This window comes from Perca flavescens, chromosome 8 (genome assembly GCF_004354835.1).
Source record: "Perca flavescens isolate YP-PL-M2 chromosome 8, PFLA_1.0, whole genome shotgun sequence".
Classification (NCBI taxonomy): domain Eukaryota; kingdom Metazoa; phylum Chordata; class Actinopteri; order Perciformes; family Percidae; genus Perca; species Perca flavescens.
This window is the reverse complement of record NC_041338.1, coordinates 22,566,198-22,592,540: the sequence shown is the minus strand read 5'-3', so window position 1 is coordinate 22,592,540 and position 26,343 is coordinate 22,566,198. Positions and strand designations below refer to the sequence as shown.

Here is a 26,343-nt window from a genome sequence, read left to right as displayed (position 1 = left end):
CCGATCACAATGGCACAATCCCGGAACGTCAAAGATATAGATAGCATTTCACCTTGAGTGGTTAAGGTTAGGATAGCCGATTGGTCAGGGGATAGGACCTGAACAAATGGGGTTACGTTACCTTGCGTTCTCATGGACGCCTGGCCAATAAATGCTATTGAAGGGCGGGTCTTGGCGTGGCCATAGTGGGATTCGTAATATCGCAACCCGGAAAGCTGTGTGGACTAGCCAGACCCTCCTCCGCTGGAGAGTCTGGCAAAGCGAAACTAAGTTGACCCAAACTATGGTCATTCTTCTGAGATGCACATATAGGACGGGGAGCGCCCTGCTACAGAAGCAGCAAGCAATCAATTTGTCACATGGCATTTAAAGACAGACACACTCACCTACTTTCATGTCTCACAATCTTATATAACAGGATTCGAATCACAGTCACAGGGCCATTTTGCCCTCGGAGAACCTTTCCTTCCAGCTCTTACACGTCTTGTCATAACAGAGACAGAGCACAGTGCAGCCACTGTTCTTTTTTACTGTGTAGGTGTGCATAACTACTCTAGGGTACAGTGTGTGATATTTCTAATCAAATTATCAAATGCTGTTAAATGAATAGTTTGACATTCTGGGAAATATGCTTATCCATACCATTTATAGCCACCTACCAGTCTGAACGGTCAATATGTAGCTGGAGCCAGCAGCCAGTTAGCACAGCTTAGCATAAAGACTGAAAACGGGGAAACAGCAAGCCTGCTGTAGTTTCATATTTACCGTGTAGATGTGATAGTGGTATTGATCATCTAATCTAACTCTTAGCAAGAAACTGAATAAGCATAAGTGACAAACTCTAAATTTAAGAAAGGAATCATATAATTGTACCATTTCAATGTTTATTGATTAGGAGTTACTAATAAGGCAACATGTATATACTGTACTACACTATAGAGACAGCTTAAAAAGCGTCTTTGTAAGGAAGACTCATATTCAACAGGTGTTGTATAAAAAAAGGCCTACAAATACACTTCTATTAAATATAGATACAAATCTGAAAAAGACATCATAGTCAAGTCTTGATTAAGTATTACCTTCAGGAGAACTGCAGGACTTTCTGCAGTGTCCTCCTGAGTGGCACCCTCTTCTCAGGCTTGCTGTCTGGGATCATATCAGCGCTCCTCTCTGCACTCAGCTGAATGCCCGGCCTCTTCTCTCCGACAGCCTGCAGCCCTGACTGAGTGATGTTCCTGCAAAAGTCCACCTTCACCTCCTCCAGACTGTGTCCCTGAGCCGCCACACCCTCCAGGCTGCAGTCAGTGATGCGTACGCAGTTCTCCAGGTGGAGGCGGCGCAGCTTCCTGCAGCTCTGCAGCATGGAGATCACATCCTGGTCAGTGATGTGTCCACAGCCAGACAGGGTTAGCCAGAGCAGGTTGGGACACCTGTAACACAGACAGCAGTCAGTTACATCATTAACCAATGAAAGGTTTCCATAAACGTGATAAAGTACAACTAGTGCAGGTCAAGTCAACCTATTCTGTGTCTTCTTTACTCATCATGCCTTAGGACATTTGTGTATTTGGGGGTGGGGGGGGAGGAGGGGTTATTAGTTTGTTTGGAGATGGACTAGTCCAAAGAATTTCTAATAAGACCGTAGACCAGCTTTGGACTAGCTTATTTTCAGGTCTTCTCTTGGATAGAATCAGATAACAGAGGAGAAAATAGAGATCGGAGACCTGATCTGAGCCATGTGTGAATGAGATGTAAACAACACCACTGTAGGGCAGCAACATGATCTATTTAACGATAGAGCAGTTTAATATCTAGACCAAGCTATCTTTTCTTTACATGCTGTCCCACTGGGCATGTGTTTCCGTCCTCTACAAAGCTTTTGTGAATAAATGAAATATGGAGAACAATTACAGGATGTTTGATGAATTGTAGCATGACAAAAATTCTTTTTCCACTGCCTACTTTTACAGGAATTACTTCTAAAAAAATTAATGTGAATAGTTGCTGTGAAATGCATGTTTACATTATGTTTGGGTATCAGGAGTGCACTGCAACCTACTGTCAGGCCGGCAGTACAGAGCTGACAGACAAACGCTCTGATGGCAAAGGATCGAGGATGTCATTCACATTCACTGATGCAGATTACATAAAGACTTACATAATCTTACCATTTACCACATGTGAGCCAAACATATCCCAGTTGCCTGCAAGTGTTGAGGGTGGTGCCCCAGTAACCTCTGAACATGGGCTAGCACAGACAATCCACGTGCCCTGTTACATTGCTACATGGGCCAATGTGGGGCTATATGAGCTGATGTGACTGCATGGTATTGACATTAACCAATAAAAAACTAAAGGAGGAGGTGGAAGGGAAGGGTGGTACACATGTCAGGAATAAAAACTCTCATGGCACCTCCCCTCACTCTGTGCAGGTTTTTTGATGTTTTTGTTTGTGTGTTTGATTGTTAAACTCTAAATAAATATAATAACCTAGGATATTTTTTTCCAAGCTTTGAGTTTTGCATATTCACACATGCAACAGTTAATGTTTCAGAAATATAACTTTTCTGGGTCTTTAAACTTCACATTGTAGTTTGACAACATGAAAGTAAAAATGCCTGGACTAACATATTAAAAAAGAAATGTTGCGTTCAATAAACTGTTGCCAAAGCTTCTTGTGTCACCCACACACACACACACACACACACACACACACACACACACACAGCATTATTTCATGTTGTATAATTCCAATACTGTGACCTCAAGATAATCAAAGTCTATTTACTGACTTCTTGATCATTGCTTTAATGTAGTCATCTGGCGTAAGAGGAGCATCACACTGTAAACTACACTATAAAGAGGCTCAAAGACTTGCATGTTTCATAGTTTTTCCCCATGAAGATAAAAAAGAAAAGAAAAAAAAAGACAGGCATGAGCTTTGCGTCAGAGTTTGCGTGGAGTCTTATTTATTCAGGAAGAGGCAGGCAGAGAAAGACGCACATGTTCATTCCTCTGACAGCAACAAAGAGCCAATTGTAGGCTCCACCTGCCTGCGCAACCTCCAGTCTGCAGCTGACTGGGAGGGTCTGCGGCTAAATCATTCTTTATCACCCCCACAGCTTCTCTGCGTCCCCTCCCACTTTGTCACGTGCACTTGCTCTCTACTCCCTTAGACAATTTGGGAGGGTTTATCAGTATGCTATGAGTGTGCCATAAGGGTGTTGAGATACAGCACCCAGACAAAGTAGGTGGTTCTAGTTTTGACTGGTCTCACAGCTCTCGTGTCTCGTGCCTCAAATTTCACAATACAGGAAATCCTCAAATGGGTCATACACTGAGCCAATGAGCCCGCCGCTCTTCCCTCTTCTCGTCCCGGCCAGCTGCGGTGGCCAAGCTCCCTCACATCAACGGTTATTACTGGCTGCCTTGAAGAAATGATCCAGAGACCTCATTACTCCTCTCCAGGCTGAGTCCTGCATGCAGCCAGCCACACACACAAGGCCAATAAGCTCCATTTCAGTGACCTATCGAATCCAACTGTCACATCAATTAATAATTAAAATGTGATATTTGACCACAGTTATGTTAGTTAATAGAATCAGTCTGATATCCCACAGATGTGTCAGTTTTCTGTCTCTATAGCCAGCTCCGGATACACCATCTGTCAATGATTTTCTTCCCTGCTGCCTACAGCTAAACATGGCAGGTTCAGAAAGCCATGTGCCTCTAAATGAAAACTATTTTGTTCCCTGTGGTGGGTGTGAATGACCCTGAGAAACCCAGAAATTATGGGCTCATCCTCAAGAAACATCTGACCAAAACTAAAAAACTATTTAAAGGAAGAGTTTGAATGTTCATGTGTAACAAAAATGTGTGAAACCTCAGGTTCTTGTGAAAAGCAACTACAGGGGTGGACAAAATGACAGGAACACCTTAAAATACAGTGCATTCAAAAACAACTATACACATGTTCAGTTTTAATTGAAGATGTATTGTTAATTCAGCACTATGGTCAAATTTAAGGTGTGGGTTGTACTGTTGTCCAGATCCTTTACTTAATTAAAAGTAAAAATACCACACTGAAAATACTCTACTACAAGTAAAAGTCCTGCATTCAAGTAAAAAAAAAAAAAAAAAAAAAATAAAGTAAAATGGCCCCTGCTGTCCAGTGAGAACCACAGATCTGTAAAAAGTAAACGTTTTATGAGCTCAAAAAACAGCCCCATTTCCAGCAAATCCAAGTTTTATTTAATTTAAGAAGTAGGAGCATTTTCTCAAACTATGAAGGAACACTTAAAGGTCCAATATGTAATATTTGTACTGTAATAAATCCAAAAATGACACCAATGCCTCATCAGATATTAAGGAAACATGTTAAACTGAAATACTATCTTTTCTGGAATCAATGCTAATGTCAGTTTTTTTCTTTTTTAAATTTACATTCCGTGACGGAATTTATGTTTATGTTTTGATCTGTGTGTTGTTATCAACGGCCCAGTTTGACAGGCAGGCCGGGTTGCCAGATATACCTGTAAAAACGTAAACCCAGCGCGCTACAGCTGTAACGTTAGTACAGCCATGAAAGCAGCAAACAAACGAACAGGATCAACGGAGATAGATTCTACATGACATAAAAATAAGAAAACTACTTTCTGTTTCTAACAGTTGCGTGACCAGAGACGTAACAACCCCCTGGTAAATATTGGAAATGTATTTGAAAGATGGAGACAGCTTAGAGCCCAAAAGGACGCAGAGTTGGCTTATTTTCTCCTGAACAGGTAAGCATTAGCTTCAGGCTAATTTATCACAGCTACTAGGGATGGGCATTTGTGTACTCACATTGATTTGTATAGCTAGAGTACCCGAGTTGGTTACTCGCAATAACAATTGAGACACAGCCAGTAAAGTGATCCCGACTGGTCCTGGCTAACGCCGCCATGCTAACCCTGCTAACTGCTAACGTTACCGGGAGGACCAGGCAAGCGGGCCATGGCTGTTTACAACGTGTAGTTAAGCGACAACGGTGAGTTATTTTAAACCACGAGAGGGGGCTGTAAATCGGAAAGAGAAGACTGTGAGTTTGCAGTGCGTTTAGCGATTGTTGCCGTAGTTCTATGCCAATGAAGTGTATAACATCGGGAAGGTAGTGGTATTAGCGTTTCGTATTGTAATTCTAAGCCGAGGAAGTGTGCCTGACTGGCGTGTGGAGAGGACAGTGAGGTTGTTGTGTTTTTAGCGGTTCATACTGTAATTTTAAGCCGAAAAAGTGTGTCTGTCAGTTGGTTACAGAGCTCCGTGTGAGCAAGGGCTTTTATGACTGTCAATATAGCCAGCATCTACCGTTAGCTACTCCGCTGTGCTGTGGAGTAATGTCTGGCTATGTGAGAAAAGCGTCTAGCAACATTGTTGTGGATTCTGCGGTCTCAGCCTGGCAACTTCCGTGAACTTTGAGTCTGGGCAGTATTTTGAATTGGTAGTGCAGTAACTATTTTAACCGCTAGCTTCCAGTATTACATATAATATTACATATTGCACCTTTAATCTTTCAGTTTTATAAAAACAATTAAAATCAAATGTGGAGATATTTTTCACTGCAGGAAGGGTATGTAACATTGTAATTTAAAAAGTAACTAGTAACTTAAGCTCTCAGACAAATGTAGTGGAGTTAAATGTACTATATTTAATATATAAAAATATAAAGTTGCACACAATGGTAATACTCAAGTGCTAATGTTTACAGACTTTTTTCTTTCCAAACTGTTGTTGTTGAATTACAGGATAATTTTAACTCTTAATGACTCTGGTCTCAAGTAGACATTGTTTTGTTTAAGGTCGCAAGCCAAAAAGCCACTGGTTTAGATTAAATTACAGTTTGCTGTTAAGTACTAGTGTTGTTTAGTACACCCTCTGTTGGTCTATTTCATCACAAAATATACAGCAAAGCAGGAGGGGAGAATGACACACAAACACTCACATGTGGCAGACATGGGCCAGGAAAGTGCTGACCAGGCTCTCATGTTTACTGCAGATGTCCTTCTGAAACGAGCTTTTTAACCAGTCCTCAATGTTGCACACTTGCAGGACCCTGCTGGAGTACCAGCAAACTGTCAAGAAACGTAATGAGGGTCCCAGCACAAAGTTGTCCTTCGTCAGCTGACACGGGGAGCTGAAGTGAAGTAGAGTCCAGAGGCAAGGGTCCAGGAAGACTTCGCGCAGCTGATGACAGGTAAGAGACAAACTCCTCCGGCTGTCCTTGTCAAGGAAGGAGAAAAGGTGGAGGAGACATTCACGGTTGAGCTGGGTGAGATGCATGGTGAGCCGTCCCAAGACAGAAAGAAAAAGAGGCCTTGTCCCTGTGGTGGCGATAGGCCTGCTGGTAAGCAGCAACAATGCGCCTGCAGCCTGTATTGTGTGGCCCAGATACATGATGCCTCCTCAGGCACACGCTGGAGGCCTGCACATATAAGGTCGGGGAGTGTTGGCTATTTTGGGAAGACAACTGGCGTACACGGTCAAAGATGGAGGTGCCTGAGCCATACGCTCCCTCTCCATCTGTCATGGCTCTCAACAGGCGGCAAGCGCTGGACTGAGCCAGATGTTTACACTGGCCTGGCCTAGTTCTCAGATACATACACACTGAGTGGCAGCACACAAAAAACTGTGCAGAATGATGTGCAGTTTGACACTAAAAGGCTGTTTCCCATTTGTATAATTGTTCAGTGCAGGAGAAAGAGTAGATGCCATTTTAAGAATCTTTAAATAGGTAATTTAACTTTTTGTGGGGAAACCATATCGAACGCAAATTATTATTTTAAGCGGAGTATTTTTAAATGTCTTAAAACATGTCTGGGGGATCTTTAAGTTGTTTTTTGTGTGCCAATGCAATTCTGAAATAACATTTTAAAGATAGAGTTGGTGCAACAAATGAAACATACTAATATTTTGTCTGCTCCATATAGGAAGGAGAAAATAATATGAAGATCAAATTAAAATATAATGCAATCCACTACAAGACCATCACAAAGTGATGGTCTTGTAAATGAGTTGAGTTAGCCTCTGTGCACAGCATCAACAGCAATTAACATTAACATATGTTTTACATTTATAGTATTGAACCTGTTGTACAGGATTAAATGAAGGCCTATTAATAACAATACAACTTTAATAACCCACTTTTATGACCTTCCTGTATCACATACCAGGTAATTACATTACACAGCCTTATCATACCCTAACCTAAACCTGGCAAACCTTTCATGTGAGTGAAAGTCACAAGCACTAACAGATTACGTAGGTCTGCCTGAAGGAACATGGTAAACTATGACTCACTGTGTGTGTTTGAAATTGCTCCATTAGAGTGCAGAGGACATACTGAGATGGCAACCCCCCCCCCTCGCAAAATACCATTACATCCATGGCATCACTGAACACTACATTACCAGGTATGTCCTGTTCCCATTGCTATCATCAATCTCTAAACAAAAATACAGGATGTCAGCAAATGCCACTGTTGGGGAGGCTGATTACAGTCTGCACTCTATGACTCACTGTGTCACGATGTTCTTAACCAAACCACTGATAAAAAACAAGAAAAAAAAAGTAATGTGAGCTTATTATTAGCAGCTGTGATCTAGCCTCTCCATGAGGAAAATAAAATGGGGGGTGGGGGGCACATGGGTGTCATTAATGGGGACAGACTAGCGAGCCCAGAGCCACCTGTGAGCAGGCGAGGAAGAGCAGCTGTTCATCATCATACAGGAGTGCTTGTTCCTGCCTGAACGAGGAGGCTGACTGGCTGGCACGTGTCCCAAGGGGAGCTTTTATGTGTGTGTGTGGGCGGAAATGTTCGCTAAAGGGAAGAGGAAAACAGCACAAAAAGGCTTAACTAAAAATGTTGCTCTCTCTGCTTTAAGGTTGTACTTGGACATATCAAATGCTGTGTATATCAAACAATGTACTTTCTGGTGTGCATGTATCCAGCTTGACATGTGAAAGAACGGTTACTAACATGTACATCAAATTGTGCAAATATGGTAAAATAGTTTTTATTTCAAATTGGCTTTCAAAGTTTAAAGCAACAGCATATGCTGAGAGAATTATAGGCATAGAAGTGCATTTTAGAGTTTTGTTTGTCTTTAATTTAGAGCTGCAACTTATGATTATTTTCATCATTAATGAATCTGCCAATTATTTTCCTGACTAATTGATTAAATGTTTGGTAACAAAAAGTAGTGAAAAATACACCATCACAATTTCCTAGAGCCCAAGATAGTCTTCAAATAGTTATTTTTTTGTCTGAAGAGCTGTCTAAAACCCAGGCATAATAAGAAAGACAAGTAAACAGTAAATGCTCACATTTAAGAAGCAAGAACCATTAAATGTTTGGCATTTTTGCTTCAATAAGGACTTCAATGCCTAGTAGATTATCAAAATAGTTGCAATTTTTGTTAACCTACTTATTGTTTCAGCTCTACAATAACTCATCTTGTACTGCAGTTTAATCCATCAAGCCGCAAACTAAAAACAGTGAACACTAGTCAATTGTATAAACGTTTCAATATATTTCTAGTTATTAATTTGATAGTTCACAAATTTGAAGCCTACAGCAGAATTCAAAGGTGAATCACAAATAAACTCCACTTGGACTTGAAGGGAGATTCTTCCTTATGAGACAATGTGGTGGCATTATTGTCTTATTATTCTGACTTTAGGAATTTAAATAATGGGAGCTTCTGCCACTTAAAAGATTACTAAAAGCAGACATTAGCACCTAGTGGATCAGACAAGGCAAGTTTTGTTTTTTTTCCACGGATAAAAAAATAAAATATTTGAAAAAGATTATCCATTGTATTTTGTCATGTTAACTTTGTCTGATACATGTTTTTAAAAAGAGAAATTTCCTCAGGGCCTGTTTCTAAACCCATTTCAGATCAACGTAAAATTACAAATTAAACTCCAGCATCAATACAGACATACAAAACTATTTAAAAACGATCATTTCTTTCACATTGGTTCTGGTCAAGAAGTTAAAACAACTTTCTAAAGCCCTAATTAGCACTTGTCAGTCAATAAATGCATTGCATTCTATATCCTAAAATCTTCCCAAATAACTGGAAAACAAAACTACGAGGTTCTCAAGAGGTGGAAATTACAAAATTAGAAACTTTAAAAACAAAAGAAACTCTGAATATTGTTACAATGACAGTGTCTTGACACAATCTCTTCAGTCTAGGCTAAACATTGGACCAACTGAGGTTTCCCCAAGGCTACAGCTTTAGATCATTATCTTAAACCTTTGGAATCTATCACATACAGAAAAGTCTACCTCAACTGGAGGGATACAACATCAAGGAAATAAACACAAAGTCCTATTAACAAAACTCAAGCAGCAAATTATACATGATGCTGTCAAGCAGGTCATAAACAACTAAACAGTTGCACTTGCATACATTAAACATGAAATTAACTATTTAAAATCAAGCACTGTGAGAAATGTGATTGAGGTGAAGACAAAATGGAGTGAGGAGCTGGTCTGAGGCAGTCTGACAGAATCATTGTGCAATGGCTTGTATAGCTTGGCTGGCTTCCTCTCTCACAGCCTTGTCTGAGGTATCCCGATCTGTCGCAGCCTCCACTGAAGCTGTGTCGGCTTTATGCATTTCAGCCATGTCTTCACCCACATTTTCCAATGCAGCATTATCTGGGGCTGCCACGTCCTGGGTATTCATGTGTGAGGCTGGCACATCCATCAAAACCATGTCTGTGGCAACTGTGTCTGCTGCTGCAGCCTTGTCCTGAGCAACTGCTTCTGAGGGACCACTGTCCATGGCTGCGGTGTCCACAGCAGGCTTGTTCCTGGCCGTCTTGTCTGAAGCCCCCTGTTCGGTCCTCTCCACGTAGAAGAGGATGTAGGCCTTGGCCTTCCTCACTGTGTCCTCATTGGTCAGAGTCACTGTGCTGTCGTTGAAGTGGTACCATCGACCCTCGTGGCTGCCATATGCTGTATAATGTCCTGATCCAACCCTGTGAACACAGACACACATAATGCCTTCTGCTGTCTGGCTTCTTACAAGACTACATTTATTGCTGCGGAAATGAGAGGGACACATTCAGCTCTGCAGTGCAACGTTGCCACCTAGAGGGCAAAAGGTAAAACAGCAGCAGTTTGATGAACAGTTATTGGCATATCTTAACGCATTTTTCAAGGACTCTCAGTTTTAATGTCTTTCAGAGTTTAGTGGCTACATGAATTGTTAAACCGCAGCTGTCCACAAGGCTTTTCTACAAAATTGCATCTGAATGGTTTATACAGCAATTAGGTGACTGACAGGCAGCTTTGGTAAGGCAAGGCTGGTCGGCAGATGACAATGTTTAGATTCCTAGTTGAATGTTGATTTTTTTTTTCTTCTCCAGCTGGTAATTGTGCTACCATGGAGACAAAAGCACATCTTGCATGCATCTGAACACATGATCATCTGTCAGCTGGAGGGGGGGAAAACACCTATCAACCCCTAATAAGTCTGATATATGCATTCAGGAATACACACATACAGTATAGGCCAAAAGTTTGGACACATCTTCTCATTCAATGTGTTTCTTTATTTTCATGACTATTTACATCGTAGATTCTCACTGAAGGCATCAAAACTATGAATGAACATATATGGAATTATATACTTAACAAAAAAAGTGTGAAATAACTGAAAACATGTCTTATATTTTAGATTCTTCAAAGTAGCCACCCTTTGCTTTTTTGGTAACTCTGCAAACCCTTGGTGTTCTCTCAATGAGCTTCATGAGGTAGTCACCTGAAATGGTTTTCACTTCACAGGTGTGCTTTGTCGGGGTTAATTAGTGGAATTTTGTACCTTATTAATAAAAAAGCAAAGGGTGGCTACTTTGAAGAATCTAAAATATAAGACATGTTTTCTGTTATTTCACTTTTTTTGTTAAGTACATAATTCCATATATGTTCATTCATAGTTTTGATGCCTTCAGTGTGTGTGTGTGTGTGTGTGTGTGTGTGTGTGTGTGTGTGTGTGTGTGTGTGTGTGTGTGTGCGCATATATATATATAAAAAATATTAATTTCAACTTCTAAATAGGAGAATAGAATCTACTCACCCAGATCCATGATGCACTACGACAGCAACAAGGTCATACAGGCAGCTTTCCGGTAATGAATTATCTGGCTGCAAATATAAAAAAAGACAAGATACTTCTTTTCTGGGATCTCAATTCCATCCAAAACATCATTCCTCAAAGATTTACAACTTAAAGGAGACACTTAGCAGCTAGACATGTATGCAAGCCAGAGGTCTCAAACATAAGTCAGAAAGGTTTCACATGAAAATGATGGTATTCTTAAAATTCCCAAAAACCTTGGGGGTTACAGAGTTAGCACGACAGGAGGTTCACACCTGTTTTATACAAGGACGAGAAGCTCCACCAACTCCAAAACGATAAAATTTAAAGAATGACAACAAACAGGAATCATTTCAAGGGAAACTCAAGTTTACACTACAACCTCCGCTCAGAGTTTAACAGATAACAGAATTGCTGTCGAACAGTGCTCCCTGGAGGCATCAGTTTAGACACTTCAGAGGGTAAACACTCTGACCTTTGATCATAGACTGTAAAAATGACAGACAAAGCTTCCAGGCCTGAAAAGTGAAGCTAATGCGGAAGTGCCTTAAACCTGCATTCTTAACTCTTCTTCTAATTTACAGCGGGGGGCGACTCCACTGGTTGCAAAAAGGAGTCTGTTACTATAGAAGTCCATGGGAAAATAACCCTTTTCCTCACTTGATTTATTACCTCAAACATTTTCTGGTTATCAACCAATCCATTTTTTTTTTTTCTATGGATATAAATCCATCATCAGCTGACTAAGAGGACAATTCAGTTTAACTAAATCACCAGTTTGGCAAAGGAGCAATTGTAATTTATGTATATAAAAAGACTGTCTATATTCTTCATGCTGTCTGCGGCTCCTCTGTTTGTGCCCAACAATGCAGCCATTTTAGTTCATATTTCACATGCATTACCAAGTCAGTTGTCTTGATTCATTTTTCAGTTACCAAACCTCTTCATTACGAAGGTTTGAATTTAGCACAAGCACTCTAAGTTCTTGTGGTATTGTGGTGTTGCCTATAAGTATAACTGAGGTAATGTAAACTATGAACATTATGCCAAACTTGTATTTCTCCTGGAATTTTAATAACAGACACAGAAAAGCGGGGATGGCTTATTAATACAAGTTTTTGTGAGGATGTTTATTTTGCAAAACTGCAGCTAATTTTGAAAGAGCACAGCTGGCCTCCGACTTGTTACGGTTCTTACTGTGGCAGTAATGTGGCCTATGAGCCAGGATTGTTTCCTGACTAAACTGCAGCACTTCCACTTTCATATATGCATTATTCCTTATTATTCATTTTTAGACTGATTTCAAATGTACAATTTAAAAACTATATTGTGAAATTCTGTGATTTTTCTGTTTTGAGCTCACCTCAAGTAAGTAGCCTCTCATGTCCATGCCTTTCAGTGGAAATTCCACATAGGTATCCACCTTGTTTCTCAAAAAGGCCGTCCAGTGAAACCTTTTAAGGTGCAGACACAAAACCTAATAATAAAGGAAATAAAACCAATCCAATTATACCCAAACAACATTTTCCCAACTACTTTACTTGCATGCAATAAACTTTTTCAAATAGTAAAAAAGTAAATTGTTAATAAAAAGGATTGAGAATTGCTGTCTCTACCTTTGGCAGCTTCTGGATCCAGAACTTCTTTGTGGATTTCTGTCGCTTTTTACACTTATGGCAATAGTACAGCTCTGTTTCATCAAGTTCTTCCAGGTCAGTGAAGCTACGTACGCAGTCTAAAACAAAAACAAAATAATAGAAAATGGGGCCATTAATCTCAGGAGTACAGAATTAGAAACTAAAACTGCCACCAAAAAGTCTAATGAGTCATTACCTCTGACAGTGGAAAACTTACCACGTAAAGTGCAGGTCGGCCCTGGCTCCTGGTCCTTACTTCTCTTTTGTCTGAACTGGCTGGGAATGTCCAAAGACAGATCTGAGTGAACAAGAGTGGAAATAAATTATCTCATACCTCTTAGTGCTTTAATGAAATGTCCTGTTTGCATTCTTTCTTTTTCATTAAAAAAGGAGAAAAAAATACTGAGTCTTTTTTTCCCCACTTGCTGTATCTGGCTGTTCACTAACAAAGGCTGTTGTCTTACCAAGAAAAGGATCAAACTTCCGTGATTCTGTTCCACATATCAGGCAGTTGACTTCATTCTGAAGTATGCCACCAAAATTGGATGTGACAACACTGGCAGTCCCATTTCTGTTCAACATAAAGCAACATCGCATGAATGTCCATAGTTAACTTACGATTGATCACAAATCAATCACATTTTTATCTGTTCTAAATGTACTTTAAAAAGGGGATATTTTTTCACGTTTTTAATGCTCTTATCAAAATCGGGAGCGAACAAATATGCACCTCACATGTGGGAAAATAAAGGCTCACAAAAACATCCCTTTCTACTAAGTAGGATCAAAGCAGGGTGATACAAAAAAAAAAAATAATAAAAAAAAAATAAAAAAAACGTGTGAGAGAAACTGTGACTTGGTGGAGGCATATGCTGGAACGGGAGTTGCCTGGCTGCTGCAATCATCAGTGGTAAGTGTGCCGACTATGTTCAATGTCCCACTGCAGAAAGTGCTCGGTGCACGTGTCTGCGAAATGCCTCTCCTCTATCTTCAAATAAAATCTACTGGGAAACGGCAGAAACACATTCTACAAAAATTGTAAGTTTGCATGGGCTTACATGCAGCATTTGCCTTCTGCAGTGGAGAGTTTGACCCCATCCTGAGGTGAGAGTGAATGAGATGCCCCGTTGCGACTGTACTGGAGCTCCCTGTGGAGGTGGTCCAGCAGGTAACGCATGAACTCATGTGCATCCTGCTGCTGATAGCCCCTGGACACAAAAACACAGATTTAAATGGCAGCATGAAAAATCACAATAGTTTCAGTCTGTGATGCATAATGCATCTTTGATAATATCTTAACTATAATATGCTACACTTAAAGAAATATTTCGATTCAAATCCAGCTCTGTGCCATCTTAGTGTGGGCATTGTATGCTGGTTTAAAAATCGGCGAGTATCCCTTTAAGCAAATTGACAGAAAACAGAACTAAGAAGTAAACAGTTTATTGCTCAGCATAATGAGCTTAATTCTAGCAAATACTCTGTATGTTGGCATACCTGAAACTTGGCATGATTTTCCATATAGCATAAAATAAGGAGTCTGGACTGAAGGCCGTCTGGCTTCCTTGCCACAGGGAACAAAGGGTTTTCCTGAACTCCTCCACCAAAGACCTGTTCAACATAAAGCAACCCTGTTACACCGCTGCACAACCGGGGGCAATCAACATCTTATGCCTGTCTAATACTCTATGAGTAAAACTAAGTTTACATAAGACACCAATACTTATAAATACTTGACACACAAACAACCTTGTGTTTTTTTCTGGTCATTCATTGTAGTAGTGCAGTGCCCGTTCAAAACAGGCCTGTTTAGAATGGGATGATTGCTTGGCCTCCTGTATTTCTCCAGAACCACTGTACTCCCAAAATTACTTACAGAAGGCCCCCAAAGCACATAATATGCAACCGTAGGCCTATACTACTGACTTACTGTGTACTTGTTCTTCAGTAGAAAACATTTACCTGACAGAGAACATTGCAGATTCAGGTTCTACTCACAAAATGCCACAATTAAAATGTGATGCATTTACCATCCAGCATTATATAAGAGTTGAAAATCTCCACCTTGAAGTACATTGTGCTGATAATGCCTCTCTAAGAAAATATTTCTGAAACAGTCATCTTCCATGATCACTGACAAATAACAATTTTGTTTGTTATATCTGCTGAAAGTAATTGTTAGATCAATGCACTCAGCCCTTAAATCCTCCCTCCTACAGAAGAGGACCTTACACACTGTTGTCCCCTTGGCTTCGGGTGTGGTACATCCTTCTTCCTGCCGTCTTACCACTGCGTAGAGCCACTGCAGGCAACTCCTTGAAATAACAGCTGAACTGCTCGATGTTGCTGTCAAAGAAACATTATTTTGTGATAACAGTTTTGACACCTGAAATTAGCAAAAAATATAACAGGCAAGAACATCCGTAAATAACCGTGAGTGGCCTAAGTACACTGTGTTAGAAAGGAACGGAGTACATTACTAAAAAGCCCTTTAGATATGTTTTTGCTTTTTATTGCAGATAAATAAAGTCTATATTACATTATTGCTGTCTCTTATCCAAATCATGAAATTTTTTTTTAGATTTACTGACTCACTGAATTACTTATTGACTTTTTTTTTAATGGGGAAACCAGTGTTGCCATGCAAGGATAATATAAATACAAATATTATACAACTAGAAATTCACAGCCACAAATTAGCTTTATAATAAAGGTAAATTTTAAGTTCATACTAATTGATTTTATGACTACTAATGGCTTACTGGAAATTAGGAAAACTGATTGTTTATTTTAAAAATCTATGGCATGCTTTGGTAAATGGCCAGCAGTACTATGGAAATGTATTTGCTATAAAAAGGTTAATGTGAAAACACACCAGTCCTTTGGGAAACAGAAACAATGTGTGTTGGCTGGGAAATCTATTCTTTGACTGTGTCTTGTTTCCAAGCACCCTGTGTGATTCCCCTGACTGCGCCCAAGACTATTAATAAAGGATGACTGGTCGTGGGGCCCTGGGTCTACAGGGGCAGAGCTACTGATCATGCCACAAACCCAGTTTACCAACAACATTCTTCATTTTCAGTGCAGAGCCTTACCTGAGGGATTGCAGAATTGCATTCATGAAGCAAGTGTTGCCTAAATTCCGCAGGCCTGTAGCACCTAAAGCCGTCCCATCCTGACAGAAAGAAGAAATGCAAAAGATATACATTCAATTTACCTTTTTATTTAAAAAAAACAAAACAAAAAAACATGACTAAACAATGTGGAGTGGCGCAACGTACAGCAGCTTTCTTAAAAAAATTTAATTAAAATTAAATAAATCATATTATTTTCAGCCACTCACATTGTCTTTCAACAACTTTCCGTCTGGAGCTGGGCTTTCCTGGAGTTTTCTTTTCCTCTGTCTGTCACCCATCAGTGCTGAGCTTTAAGAGGGAAAAACATTTTACTTCGGACACTAATCACATATTGAGCATTAGGGATGTAAGAAAAAAATCAATACACTTGAGTATTGCAATATTTTATTTTGCAATACCGTAGTGATTTTCAAAAACGCAATATCGAATAAAAAAAAAAAATAAATTCATGTAAGACAGTGGTTCACGTTTATGTTGTGTTTAAACCCCCTACCGCTAGATAGCTATGCTGAGACGCACCACTAGTGTCCTTGCCTAACAGTGCCTGACGTTTTTTGATAGAAGATAATGTAGCTATGACTGAACTTTGGCCTACTTTAGCATATAAAAATCTGCTCACTAAGAACCTGTGAACCACAATCCCAAACTGGCAGTTTGATTTTCTGTGTACTAAATTGTTTACCATCATGTTTTTTTTAAATATTAGTTTTTCTAAAATTATACTTTAAAAAAATCCCGATATATATCGCCTTACGCACAGTATCGAAATATATTGCAATATATTGAATCGTGACCGATGTATCGTGATACGTATCATATCGCCAGTATGCCAATACACAGCCCTATTGAGCATGTTGTGAAACATTTTTTGCATGCACCTTTCTGATTTATTTTTTGGCAGATACATCTTAAATTGGCCTTTTTAGTCAAACACTGTCAAACTACCAAGGCTAATGTTACATTTGAAATAATTATATACATACTTTGACATGTGTAATGAGGATAGAGTTAAACAATGAAACAAAAACATATTTAAAGACTTTATTCTTGTGATTTGTACTTACTTTTCTAAACTCTGCAGATGTTCCCTCACTTTCTGCACCTGCCCAAGTTTGGTGTCATTGACAACAAAGTCATCACATCTGTAACTATAAAATCCACATTAGTCAAGACACATACATATAAAAAAAGTAGAGATGTTCCGATACCGATAGCAGTATCGGTATCGGCTCCGATACTGCCTAAAACGCTGGTATCAGTATAGGGAAGTACTGGAGTTTATGCACCGATCTGATACCACGTAATAAAGCCCTAAAGAAAATCTACATTAAAGTAGTTTATTTATGTTCTTTTTCCGTTATAACTGACTGTCAAACTGGAGAATAAAAGAAAGTTCTACGGCATTCATTGTTTGTTCATGTTTCACAAAGAGTTTAACCTGAGCCAGACCGACAACAGAGATAGAAATAATATTACATTCATACAGGGATAGTAGTATACAGCTGTTAAAACATAATAAAATATATGACACACTGGTATCGGATCGGTACTCGGTATCGGCCGATACGCAAGTTCAGGTATCGGAATCGGTAAGCAAAAAAGTGGTATCGGGCCATCTCTAAAAAAAAAAGTAATGCACTTATTGAGATTTGGACCCATTAAACTTTGCATAAGAATTGCTGTATTGTTTCACCGTAGTAGCATGCAACATTTAACCACGTGTAAATGTGGCAGGAGGGATTTTCATCAATACTTATACTAATATACTTCTCAATATAGTTCATAATATTTGGATCACCGTTTTTTGCTTGTAATTAGCACGTAATCATTTTGTGGTAGAAGAATGTTGGATATTTTACAAAGTAACGGATTAGCTTCATGATGATGATGATGATATAAAGAAACATTTGGTTCCCATTACCACACCATAACAATCCTTTAACTGTTTTTATGACTGTACTTTTGCAGGTCCCAAAGTGAGTCACAGATTGTAGAAATAGATAGGCTGAATGACACTTACCAAAATATGCTGTAGTTGCTGCAGTCCATGCAGACAGAATGATGGGATTTCTCTTTTTCCTGTTTCTCACCCTTCTTTTGACTACTGCCAACGACTTGGCTGTCTTCAAAGTGTTTCTTTGCGTGTCCATTGACGTATCTATGTAGTAAGAGATTACTTTATAACACACAACATCTGGAACTACCAGAAAATAATTAATTTAAACTGTTACGGGTATTAACGGCCTAAATTATGCTCACAAATTTTATCCAAAAATCTGCCCCAAAAAATAGATATTGCGGTTTTGATCTCAAGAACAACTATGGTGCTCCTCATCGACCAGAGCATCTGTTATTCTGAAGAGAAAACTCCCTGATGATCTTTGAAAACCCCAGAGTTGTTAAACACCACAAGCATATGTGTTGACAGTATGTCAATCTTGGCCTACATTCCTTTGTCGAATCAAAGATGGTAACTGGAAATTACATTTTTCCTTGATTAGATAAGATTAGAAGAGTCTTTGATGATTCTGTAAATACTTACAAAACAGTGTTAAGTCTTGGTAAATATCATGTTTTTTAAATACTGACAAAGAATAAAACCGATGCTTAGCTCTGTGACTTAAATGAAAGTATAGTTTACAAGAAGCAGAAACTGGGGTTAGCCTGTACTATGCTAATACAATCGCAGCGCTGTGAGAATGCTTTAGCCAAATACTTAATGTGTATGTTGTTAACCTCAGGTTTTAAGGGCCATTTTTATACACAGACAGGTAACACTGACCAACTTATGTAGACTAAAAACATTTGTGTGTATTGCAGCCATTACATGGTTGTATGCAGTGGTGCCCAAACATGTGAAGGACCCCTAAACAGATTAAAATTAGACCACTGACCCCTATTTAATACAATTTTGTAGATGTCTTATTACAGAAAGTATATGAAACCCATGACCAAAATAGTCATACATTCTGTCATTGTGTTACTTATGGATGGAATTACAGTAAAAAAAAAAAAAAAAAAAAAAAGAATGTAGTGAAAAAATAATTTTTTGCTGTGGACCCCTAGAACCCCCTTAAGGACCCCTGTGTGGGAATCAATGGTATACTTGATTTAAAAGGACTGAGACACACCAGAGCATTAGTTAAGTTCGTAGTTTGGTATGTTTGCTACTCTGAGCACAGCTTTAGTTGCCAACAAACAACTTACCTTCCACAATGGACAATCAGACAGGTAAGGCAAATCCATGGACTTTTATTAGACCTGCAAACTGGAGAGATTAAAGATTAAGTCTCAATTAAGAAGTGTAACTTTTAGAAGACAATGTTTTGGTGTGTTTTGCTTTTGCAGGGGTTAAAACAAGAAACCATTTGTGAGCCTGAAATGCTGCCCTGGAGGAAATGCGTACTTTGTATTGAATAAAGTATTATATGTAAAACTGCACCATGCCCTGCTTTAATGGACCTTTCCTTTGTGTGTTGACTGTTAATTGTAACCTTCCCTTGTGATATCTGTTGTGCTGCGGACATGTAGCTACATTATCTATCTAGCTTGGCACGCATGTGGCAGTATCGACGCCAGCTGAGGCTTGGATGAAAATGATTGCGCGCACACACTGTAAAGTATGTGTCCACTTATGTCGATTTTAGTAAAGTTAAATGAAAGGATGTCAAACACTTCTCTTACCGTTGCAACACCAGGAAGACGGAGTACCGTTAGGAAACCTAGAGGTATCGATAGGACAGCTCACGTTTGAGTTCAGATGAGGGCACTCCATCAGTTCACACAATTCTGAGTAAGTCAGCTAGCTAATGCTTCGGGTTCTAGCCAACACTACCACACCAACGGTAAGAGGGAAAAGGCAGCTAACAATAGGTAGCCAATTAACCTATACTAGCTAGCTAACGTTACTTCTCCTCGCAAACGCACGTTTTCCTGTCTTTGCTGACGCTAACACGTTTGGTAGCTGCTATATTTCTTGCATAATTTCAGGGTACAACAGTTTACAGAAAAAACGGTAATGCCGTTTCCACCCTGATATATTGTAAGTTAAAATAGTAACGTTATCTTTGGTGCAAGGTACTAGCTAGATAGCTGCTGGCGTTTGCCTCAGACAAATGAAAATAACTTGAGGAAGTGACGTTGTGTCTGCCGGCTCGGTCAGAAATTTTGGCCAACTATAAAACAAAGATGAAACAGCTTCTGGGAGTTACGTTTGACTACTTCCTACTTCGCTTACACTCCTATGACCGCTTAGAGATACTGTAGGTGCCTCATATTTCGGTTGGCAGTCTTTTCTATTGCATTTATACGTATACCTATTGGGAAGCTCTACTATTTAACATAATTAAGCCATGTTGTGTGACTTGTGAGACATAACTTTTAGAAGTGTCATCGTGTCACGCATGCGTAGTAGCTAGTCACTGCCTCGCTTCGGATAACAGGTTTTTTTCTTCTTTTTTCCGCCAAAACATTATTTAATTACAAATACAGTAGCACGAGGAACACAGTAAATGACAATAATGTAGCTATACATCCATGGTTTCCACAGACAGTGAAATAAATGAACACAGCGACGCCATAGACTTCGACGGTGACCAAGTCAATTAGACATAGACATTGAAAGAAATGGACACGCCGACGCCTTTTCGTCGGTGTCCTACGGGGCCCGACTATGAAAGTATGGTGCAAAACGTGAGAGCTTGTAGAATACAATGTGAGAACTTGCATAACAAAAGATTTGAACTTGTATGTTAAAATTTGCACTTGTAAAATTAAAATTTGCACTTGTAAAATTAAAATTTGCACTTGTAAAACTAAAATTTGCACTTGTAAAATTAAAATTTGCACTTGTAAAACTAAAATTTGCACTTGTAAAACTAAAATTTGCACTTGTAAAAAATATTCACACATGTGATCTGAATTTGAAGTCACAAAAACAAAAAAACATGAGAGCTTGTAAAAAAAAATCTGAACTTGTAAATTGAAATTTGCACTTGTAGAAAAAATATTCACAAATGTGTAGATTGTTATTTGCATGAACATAATGACAGCTGCAAACTTGTAATGCAACATTTACTCGTGTACTTTTTTTTTTTACTCAGGTTCATTTTCCATCACAACCACAATTCAGTGATTACAACCTCTCAAATCTGTCACTGTAATCTCTCACATTACAAAGTGGCGAATCTGCGCCTCGACTTTTGCAACATTTCTTGCGATACATTTGGTGCAAAACTAATTTGTACCTGTGGACTTAGGCTGTGGAGCTCTGAGCCAACAGAACGGGGAAAGCAGGGTTTCTATCGCCAGATGAGGGACAACTCTGTCCAGCTTATTTAGCTATGTAGCATGGAAGCCTGGTGGAATAGCAAGCTAGCGTTAGCTAACTAACCAGCTTCTAAATAAATACCTTTTAGTTATCTAAACACTTTAACAGTCAAACTGAAACACTGGCGGTGAGCTCCAGGTCCTGCAGCCGCAGATGGACCGTCATCAGCGGGTAACACGTGCCACATTCTGCATCCCTGCCAAGACTTCCATCCACAAGGGGAAATAATGATTTTATAAGGCAAAGTAGCTACTGTTTAATTAAAATTTAGGCTATATACATTTCTTTGTCATGTTCATCAATGATGATTATAATTTTAGAACGTTTAGAGACATCAATGTTTTATCAGACTCTATCATTTCCTTGCTACTTGGGTACAATTCTCGGCAGCAACGAGGGTTAAGAGATGACGCATTATTCGGCAGAAATGATTGCTGCTGCACGCGAGGTGGATGTAATTCTGCAGAAGCTATTGTTGCTGCCCAAGCAGGTGCAATGATTGGCAGTGATGCAAAATGTGGGCACGACATCAGCAAAGCAAGCTGTGGTCATGGCCGGGGGATGTGCCGCTGCTACTGGGTGCGGGGCTCTCCGTGTCCCGCTGGAGCTCCGACTGCAGGTCGAGGTCGGCAGCGAAGCTTTCTGGCAATAAGCGATGTTGCTACGCTGGCCGATCCCCACTGATGACGGTCCGTCTGCGGCTGCAGGACCTGGAGCTCACCGCCAGAGTTTCAGTTTGACTGTTAAAAAGTGTTAAGATAATTAAAGGTATTTATTTAGAAGCAGGCTGGTTGGTTAGTTAGCTAACGTTAGCTTGCTATTCCACCAGGCTTCCATGCTACATAGCTAAATAAGCCGGACAGAGTTGTCCCTCATCTGGCGATAGAAACCCTGCTTTCCCCGTTCTGTTGTCTCAGAGCTCCACAGCCTAAGTCCACAGGTACAAATTAGTTTTGCACCAAATGTATCGCAAGAAGTGTTGCAAAAGTCGAGGCGCAGATTCGCCACTTTGTGATGCAAGAGAGCGCATACAGTGACAGATTCGAGAGGTTGTAATCACTGAATTGTGGTTGTGATGGAAAATGAACCTGAGTAAAAAAAAAAAAAGTACACAAGTAAATGTTGCATTACAAGTTTGCAGCTGTCATTGTGTTTTGCAAGTGCAAAAGTTCAGATTTTTTTTACAAGCTCTCGTGTTTTTTTTCTTTTTGTGACTTCAAATTCAGATCACATGTGTGAATATTTTTTACAAGTGCAAATTTTACAAGTGCAAATTTTAATTTTACAAGTGCAAATTTTAACATACAAGTTCAAATTTTTTGTTCTGCAAGTTCTCACATTGTATTCTACAAGCTCTCACGTTTTGCACCATATTTACCTTCATACCCGAGAATAGCCGTTTTTTTTTATTTACAGATCCGGCTCGGGTCGGACTTGGGCTTATTTTAGCTTCTCTCCTCATTGTGCCTATAGCTACGTGCAGCAGAGAACACGTCACAAAGTGTGTATGAATCCATCCATCCATCCATCTTCGTCCGCTTATCCGGTGTCGGGTTGCGGGGGGAGCAGCTCCAGCAGGGGACCCCAAACTTCCTTTTCCCCAGCAACATTAACCAACTCCGACTGGGGGATCCCGAGGCTTTCCCAGGCCAGGTTGGAGATATAATCCCTCCACCTAGTCCTGGGTCTTCCCCGAGGCCTCCTCCCAGCTGGACGTGCCTGGAACACCTCCCTAGGGAGGCGCCCAGGGGGCATCCTTACCAGATGCCCGAACCACCTCAACTGGCTCCTTTCGACGCAAGCGAGCAGCGGCTCTCTCCGAGCTCCTCACGGATGACTGAGCTTCTCACCCTATCTCTAAGGGAGACGCCAGCCACCCTCCTGAGGAAACCCATTTCGGCTGCTTGTACCCTGGATCTCGTTCTTTCGGTCATGACCCAGCCTTCATGACCATAGGTGAGGGTAGGAACGAAAACTGACCGGTAGATCGAGAGCTTTGCCTTCTGGCTCAGCTCTCTTTTCGTCACAACGGTGCGATAGATTGAATGTAATACCGCACCCGCTCCATTGTCCCCTCACTCGCGAACAAAACCCCAAGGTACTTGAACTCCTTCACTTGGGGTAAGGACTCATTCCCTACCTGGAGAAGGCATTCCATCGGTTTCCTGCTGAGAACCATGGCCTCAGATTTAGAGGTGCTGATCCTCATCCCAACCGCTTCACACTCGGCTGCGAACCGACCCAGTGAGTGCTGAAGGTCACAGGCCGATGATGCCATCAGGACCACATCATCTGCAAAGAGCAGCGATGAGATCCCCAGCCCACCGAACTGCAACCCCTCCCCACCCCGACTACGCCTCAATATCCTGTCCATAAATATTACAAACAGGATTGGTGACAAAGCGCAGCCCTGGCGGAGGCCAACCCTCACCTGAAACGAGTCCGACTTACTGCCGAGAACCCGGACACAGCTCTCGCTTTGGTCGTACAGAGATTGGATGGCCCTGAGTAGAGACCCCCTCACCCCATACTCCCGCAGCACCTCCCACAGTATCTCCCGGGGGACCCGGTCATACGCCTTCTCCAAATCCACAAAACACATGTAGACTGGTTGGGCATACTCCCATGCTCCCTCCAGGATCCTTGCGAGAGTGAAGAGCTGGTCCGTTGTTCCACGACCAGGACGGAATCCGCATTGTTCCTCCTCAACCCGAGGTTCGACTATTGGCCGAACCCTCCTTTCCAGCACCTTGGAGTAGACTTTACCAGGGAGGCTGAGAAGTGTGATACCCCTGTAATTGGCACACACCCTCTGGTCCCCCTTTTTAAAAAGGGGAACCACCACCCCAGTCTGCCACTCCTTTGGCACTGTTCCAGACTTCCACGCAATGTTGAAGAGTCGTGTCAACCAAGACAGCCCCTCCACACCCAGAGCCTTGAGCATTTCTGGACGGATCTCATCAATCCCAGGGGCTTTGCCACTGTGGAGTTGTTTGACTACATCAGTGACTTCCGCCTGGGAAATCGACGACAATCCCCCGTCATCCTCCAGCTCTGCCTCTAACATAGAGGGCGTATTAGTCGGATTCAGGAGTTCCTCAAAGTGCTCCTTTCACCGCCCTATTACCTCCTCAGTTGAGGTCAACAGCGTCCCATCCTTACTGTACACAGCTTGGATGGTTCCCCGCTTCCCCCTCCTGAGGTGGCGAACAGTTTTCCAGAAGCACTTTGGTGCCGACCGAAAGTCCTTCTCCATGTCTTCTCCAAACTTCTCCCACACCCGCTGCTTTGCCTCTTTCACGGCCAAAGTGTGTATGAAATATTGTTATATTAATTAAATATTATACATCGCCTAAGAAAGCAAACGCAAATGGACAGGTATTTGTTTGTGTTATCTGCAGGACAACCAACGGGAAAGGACATGGATAAAGTGTTGTTTTTTTATATACATGGGCCTATTTATGAATAATTTGAAACATGTTATGTCTGTGTATGTTTCTTGGCAGTGGCGTTTGTCCACAATAAACAGTTTATTGTCATTGAAATATGTTGAGTGAACCAAAGTCGCCTACATCAAACATCAGTTGTCAACAACGAGTCACCAACTGGGAAACTCGGTTAGCAAAATCTAGCCCGAGTTTCCCACTGTACCCACCTCTGATTCCCACAGGAAGTCACGGAATTTTTTTTTCCGATGTCCATGAAAGCACGGCAATGGTGCGTTCTTTTTGTCTTGTAATCGCGACTAGTAGCTTGAGTGTGACGTCACATCCGTGTCGAAAAACGAATAACCGTGGGTTGCTGTGTTCTTTTTGTCACACAATACTACGAGTCAGAGAAAAGATGGATTTTTGTAAAATCTTTTGTAACATTTAGGATTCTATTCACCCAGTTATTGACATATTACACAAATAGCCTATATTTCACAGTTTGATACATGAAAATTACATTTTGATTAACGTTAACGTTAGCCTACTGCTCTGCTTTCTGCTCAAGACTCGGCTTAAAGCCATTGTTGTCATATAGCAACCGGGCGTCTCTAGCCAATTTCAGCTGCACAAGCTACAAAATAATTAATTAGGCGGTATTTAACTCATAATAAGACTGTAGCACTGTAGACATGCCTATAGGTAGCAGTATACAGTGCTATGTGTACGACTTCTTCATTTGGTTACAACAAAGACAAAAGTGCTTAAAATTGTAGAAAACCACAATGTTTACTACGTGTGATGCACGACATAGCCATCTTTGAAAGTGAACTCGGGGTCCCTCTGAGTTCAGACGACTTGACGAGTCGTATATACGACCTCGGGGGCGTTCTTTTTGCAACTTCCGGTTCGTAACTCTGCAAAACGACTCGTAAATCGACTTAAAATATACTTTTTGATTGGAATCGTGAGTAGCCTATTCAGCAGTTCTTAACGTTAAACATTTCACCATATAACATTCCGACATATAATTGTGGGTTGAATTGTGAGCTAGGTGTTAAATCGTGTAAGTTAGACTAATAAATCATGGTCAAAAACACTTGAACGTTTTTCTTTATTTCATATTAATATTATTATTATTAATATTAGGTTATGTAGGCTAGAACATGTTGTAGATGGCTTCCTATTATGATGAAAGGGATCACATTCATCTTCAAGCGTAGATCTGTAAATTCCTTTCCGGATGCTCGCTTACTCCCCTTGATGGTTTCTGAGGGTGGCTAAGGCATGACCCGCCCATGGATGTATTAAGAGAACACGTTTATGTAGAAGTTTATGGAAGATACGTTTAGCCCCGACAAAATGTAACAAAAGGTTTATTTAAACTGAAACGGTTTGCGTTGAACACCCTGTTGTGTGTGCAAGCCTCTACCTTTTTTTTTTAACCACGACTTTCCATACATGTCTCTGCTGATTGGGTATCACCTGTGACATGGGCACTTAACGAAAGACACGCCCACCAAATGAGAGAAAACATTATTGCCGTATTAAAGGACAATTCCGGCGCAAAATGAACCTAGGGGTTAATAACATATGTGTACCGAGTCAAATGTTCTCTGGGATCTGTTTTCATGCTAATCAAAAGCGTATATAGCTTTTAACAAG

At 40.5% G+C, this 26,343-nt stretch overlaps 2 protein-coding genes and 1 long non-coding RNA gene across 3 annotated transcripts; 1 reads left to right on the top strand and 2 right to left on the bottom strand.

The window, feature by feature from the left end:
* Nucleotides 1-198: 198 nt before the first annotated feature.
* fbxl22 (F-box and leucine-rich repeat protein 22) lies at nucleotides 199-6,573 on the bottom strand. Its single transcript, XM_028584991.1, has 2 exons — nucleotides 5,978-6,573; nucleotides 199-1,430 (listed from the first exon to the last, which is right to left on the bottom strand). The coding sequence occupies exons 1-2, from the start codon at nucleotides 6,427-6,429 to the stop codon at nucleotides 1,082-1,084; spliced, it is 801 nt and encodes a 266-aa protein (XP_028440792.1). The 5' UTR covers nucleotides 6,430-6,573; the 3' UTR covers nucleotides 199-1,081.
* On the top strand, nucleotides 4,742-8,800 carry LOC114559937 (uncharacterized). The gene is made up of 3 exons (XR_003693147.1): nucleotides 4,742-4,781; nucleotides 6,085-6,229; nucleotides 7,360-8,800. It is a non-coding gene; the product is annotated as an uncharacterized LOC114559937 (long non-coding RNA).
* On the bottom strand, nucleotides 8,033-20,222 carry usp3 (ubiquitin specific peptidase 3). The gene is made up of 15 exons (XM_028584990.1): nucleotides 19,606-20,222; nucleotides 19,129-19,189; nucleotides 17,942-18,079; nucleotides 16,986-17,069; nucleotides 16,128-16,209; nucleotides 15,880-15,959; nucleotides 15,017-15,130; nucleotides 14,282-14,395; nucleotides 13,843-13,992; nucleotides 13,249-13,355; nucleotides 13,002-13,082; nucleotides 12,764-12,882; nucleotides 12,511-12,624; nucleotides 11,127-11,194; nucleotides 8,033-10,026 (listed from the first exon to the last, which is right to left on the bottom strand). The coding sequence occupies exons 1-15, from the start codon at nucleotides 19,694-19,696 to the stop codon at nucleotides 9,555-9,557; spliced, it is 1,875 nt and encodes a 624-aa protein (XP_028440791.1). The 5' UTR covers nucleotides 19,697-20,222; the 3' UTR covers nucleotides 8,033-9,554.
* Nucleotides 20,223-26,343: the final 6,121 nt, after the last annotated feature.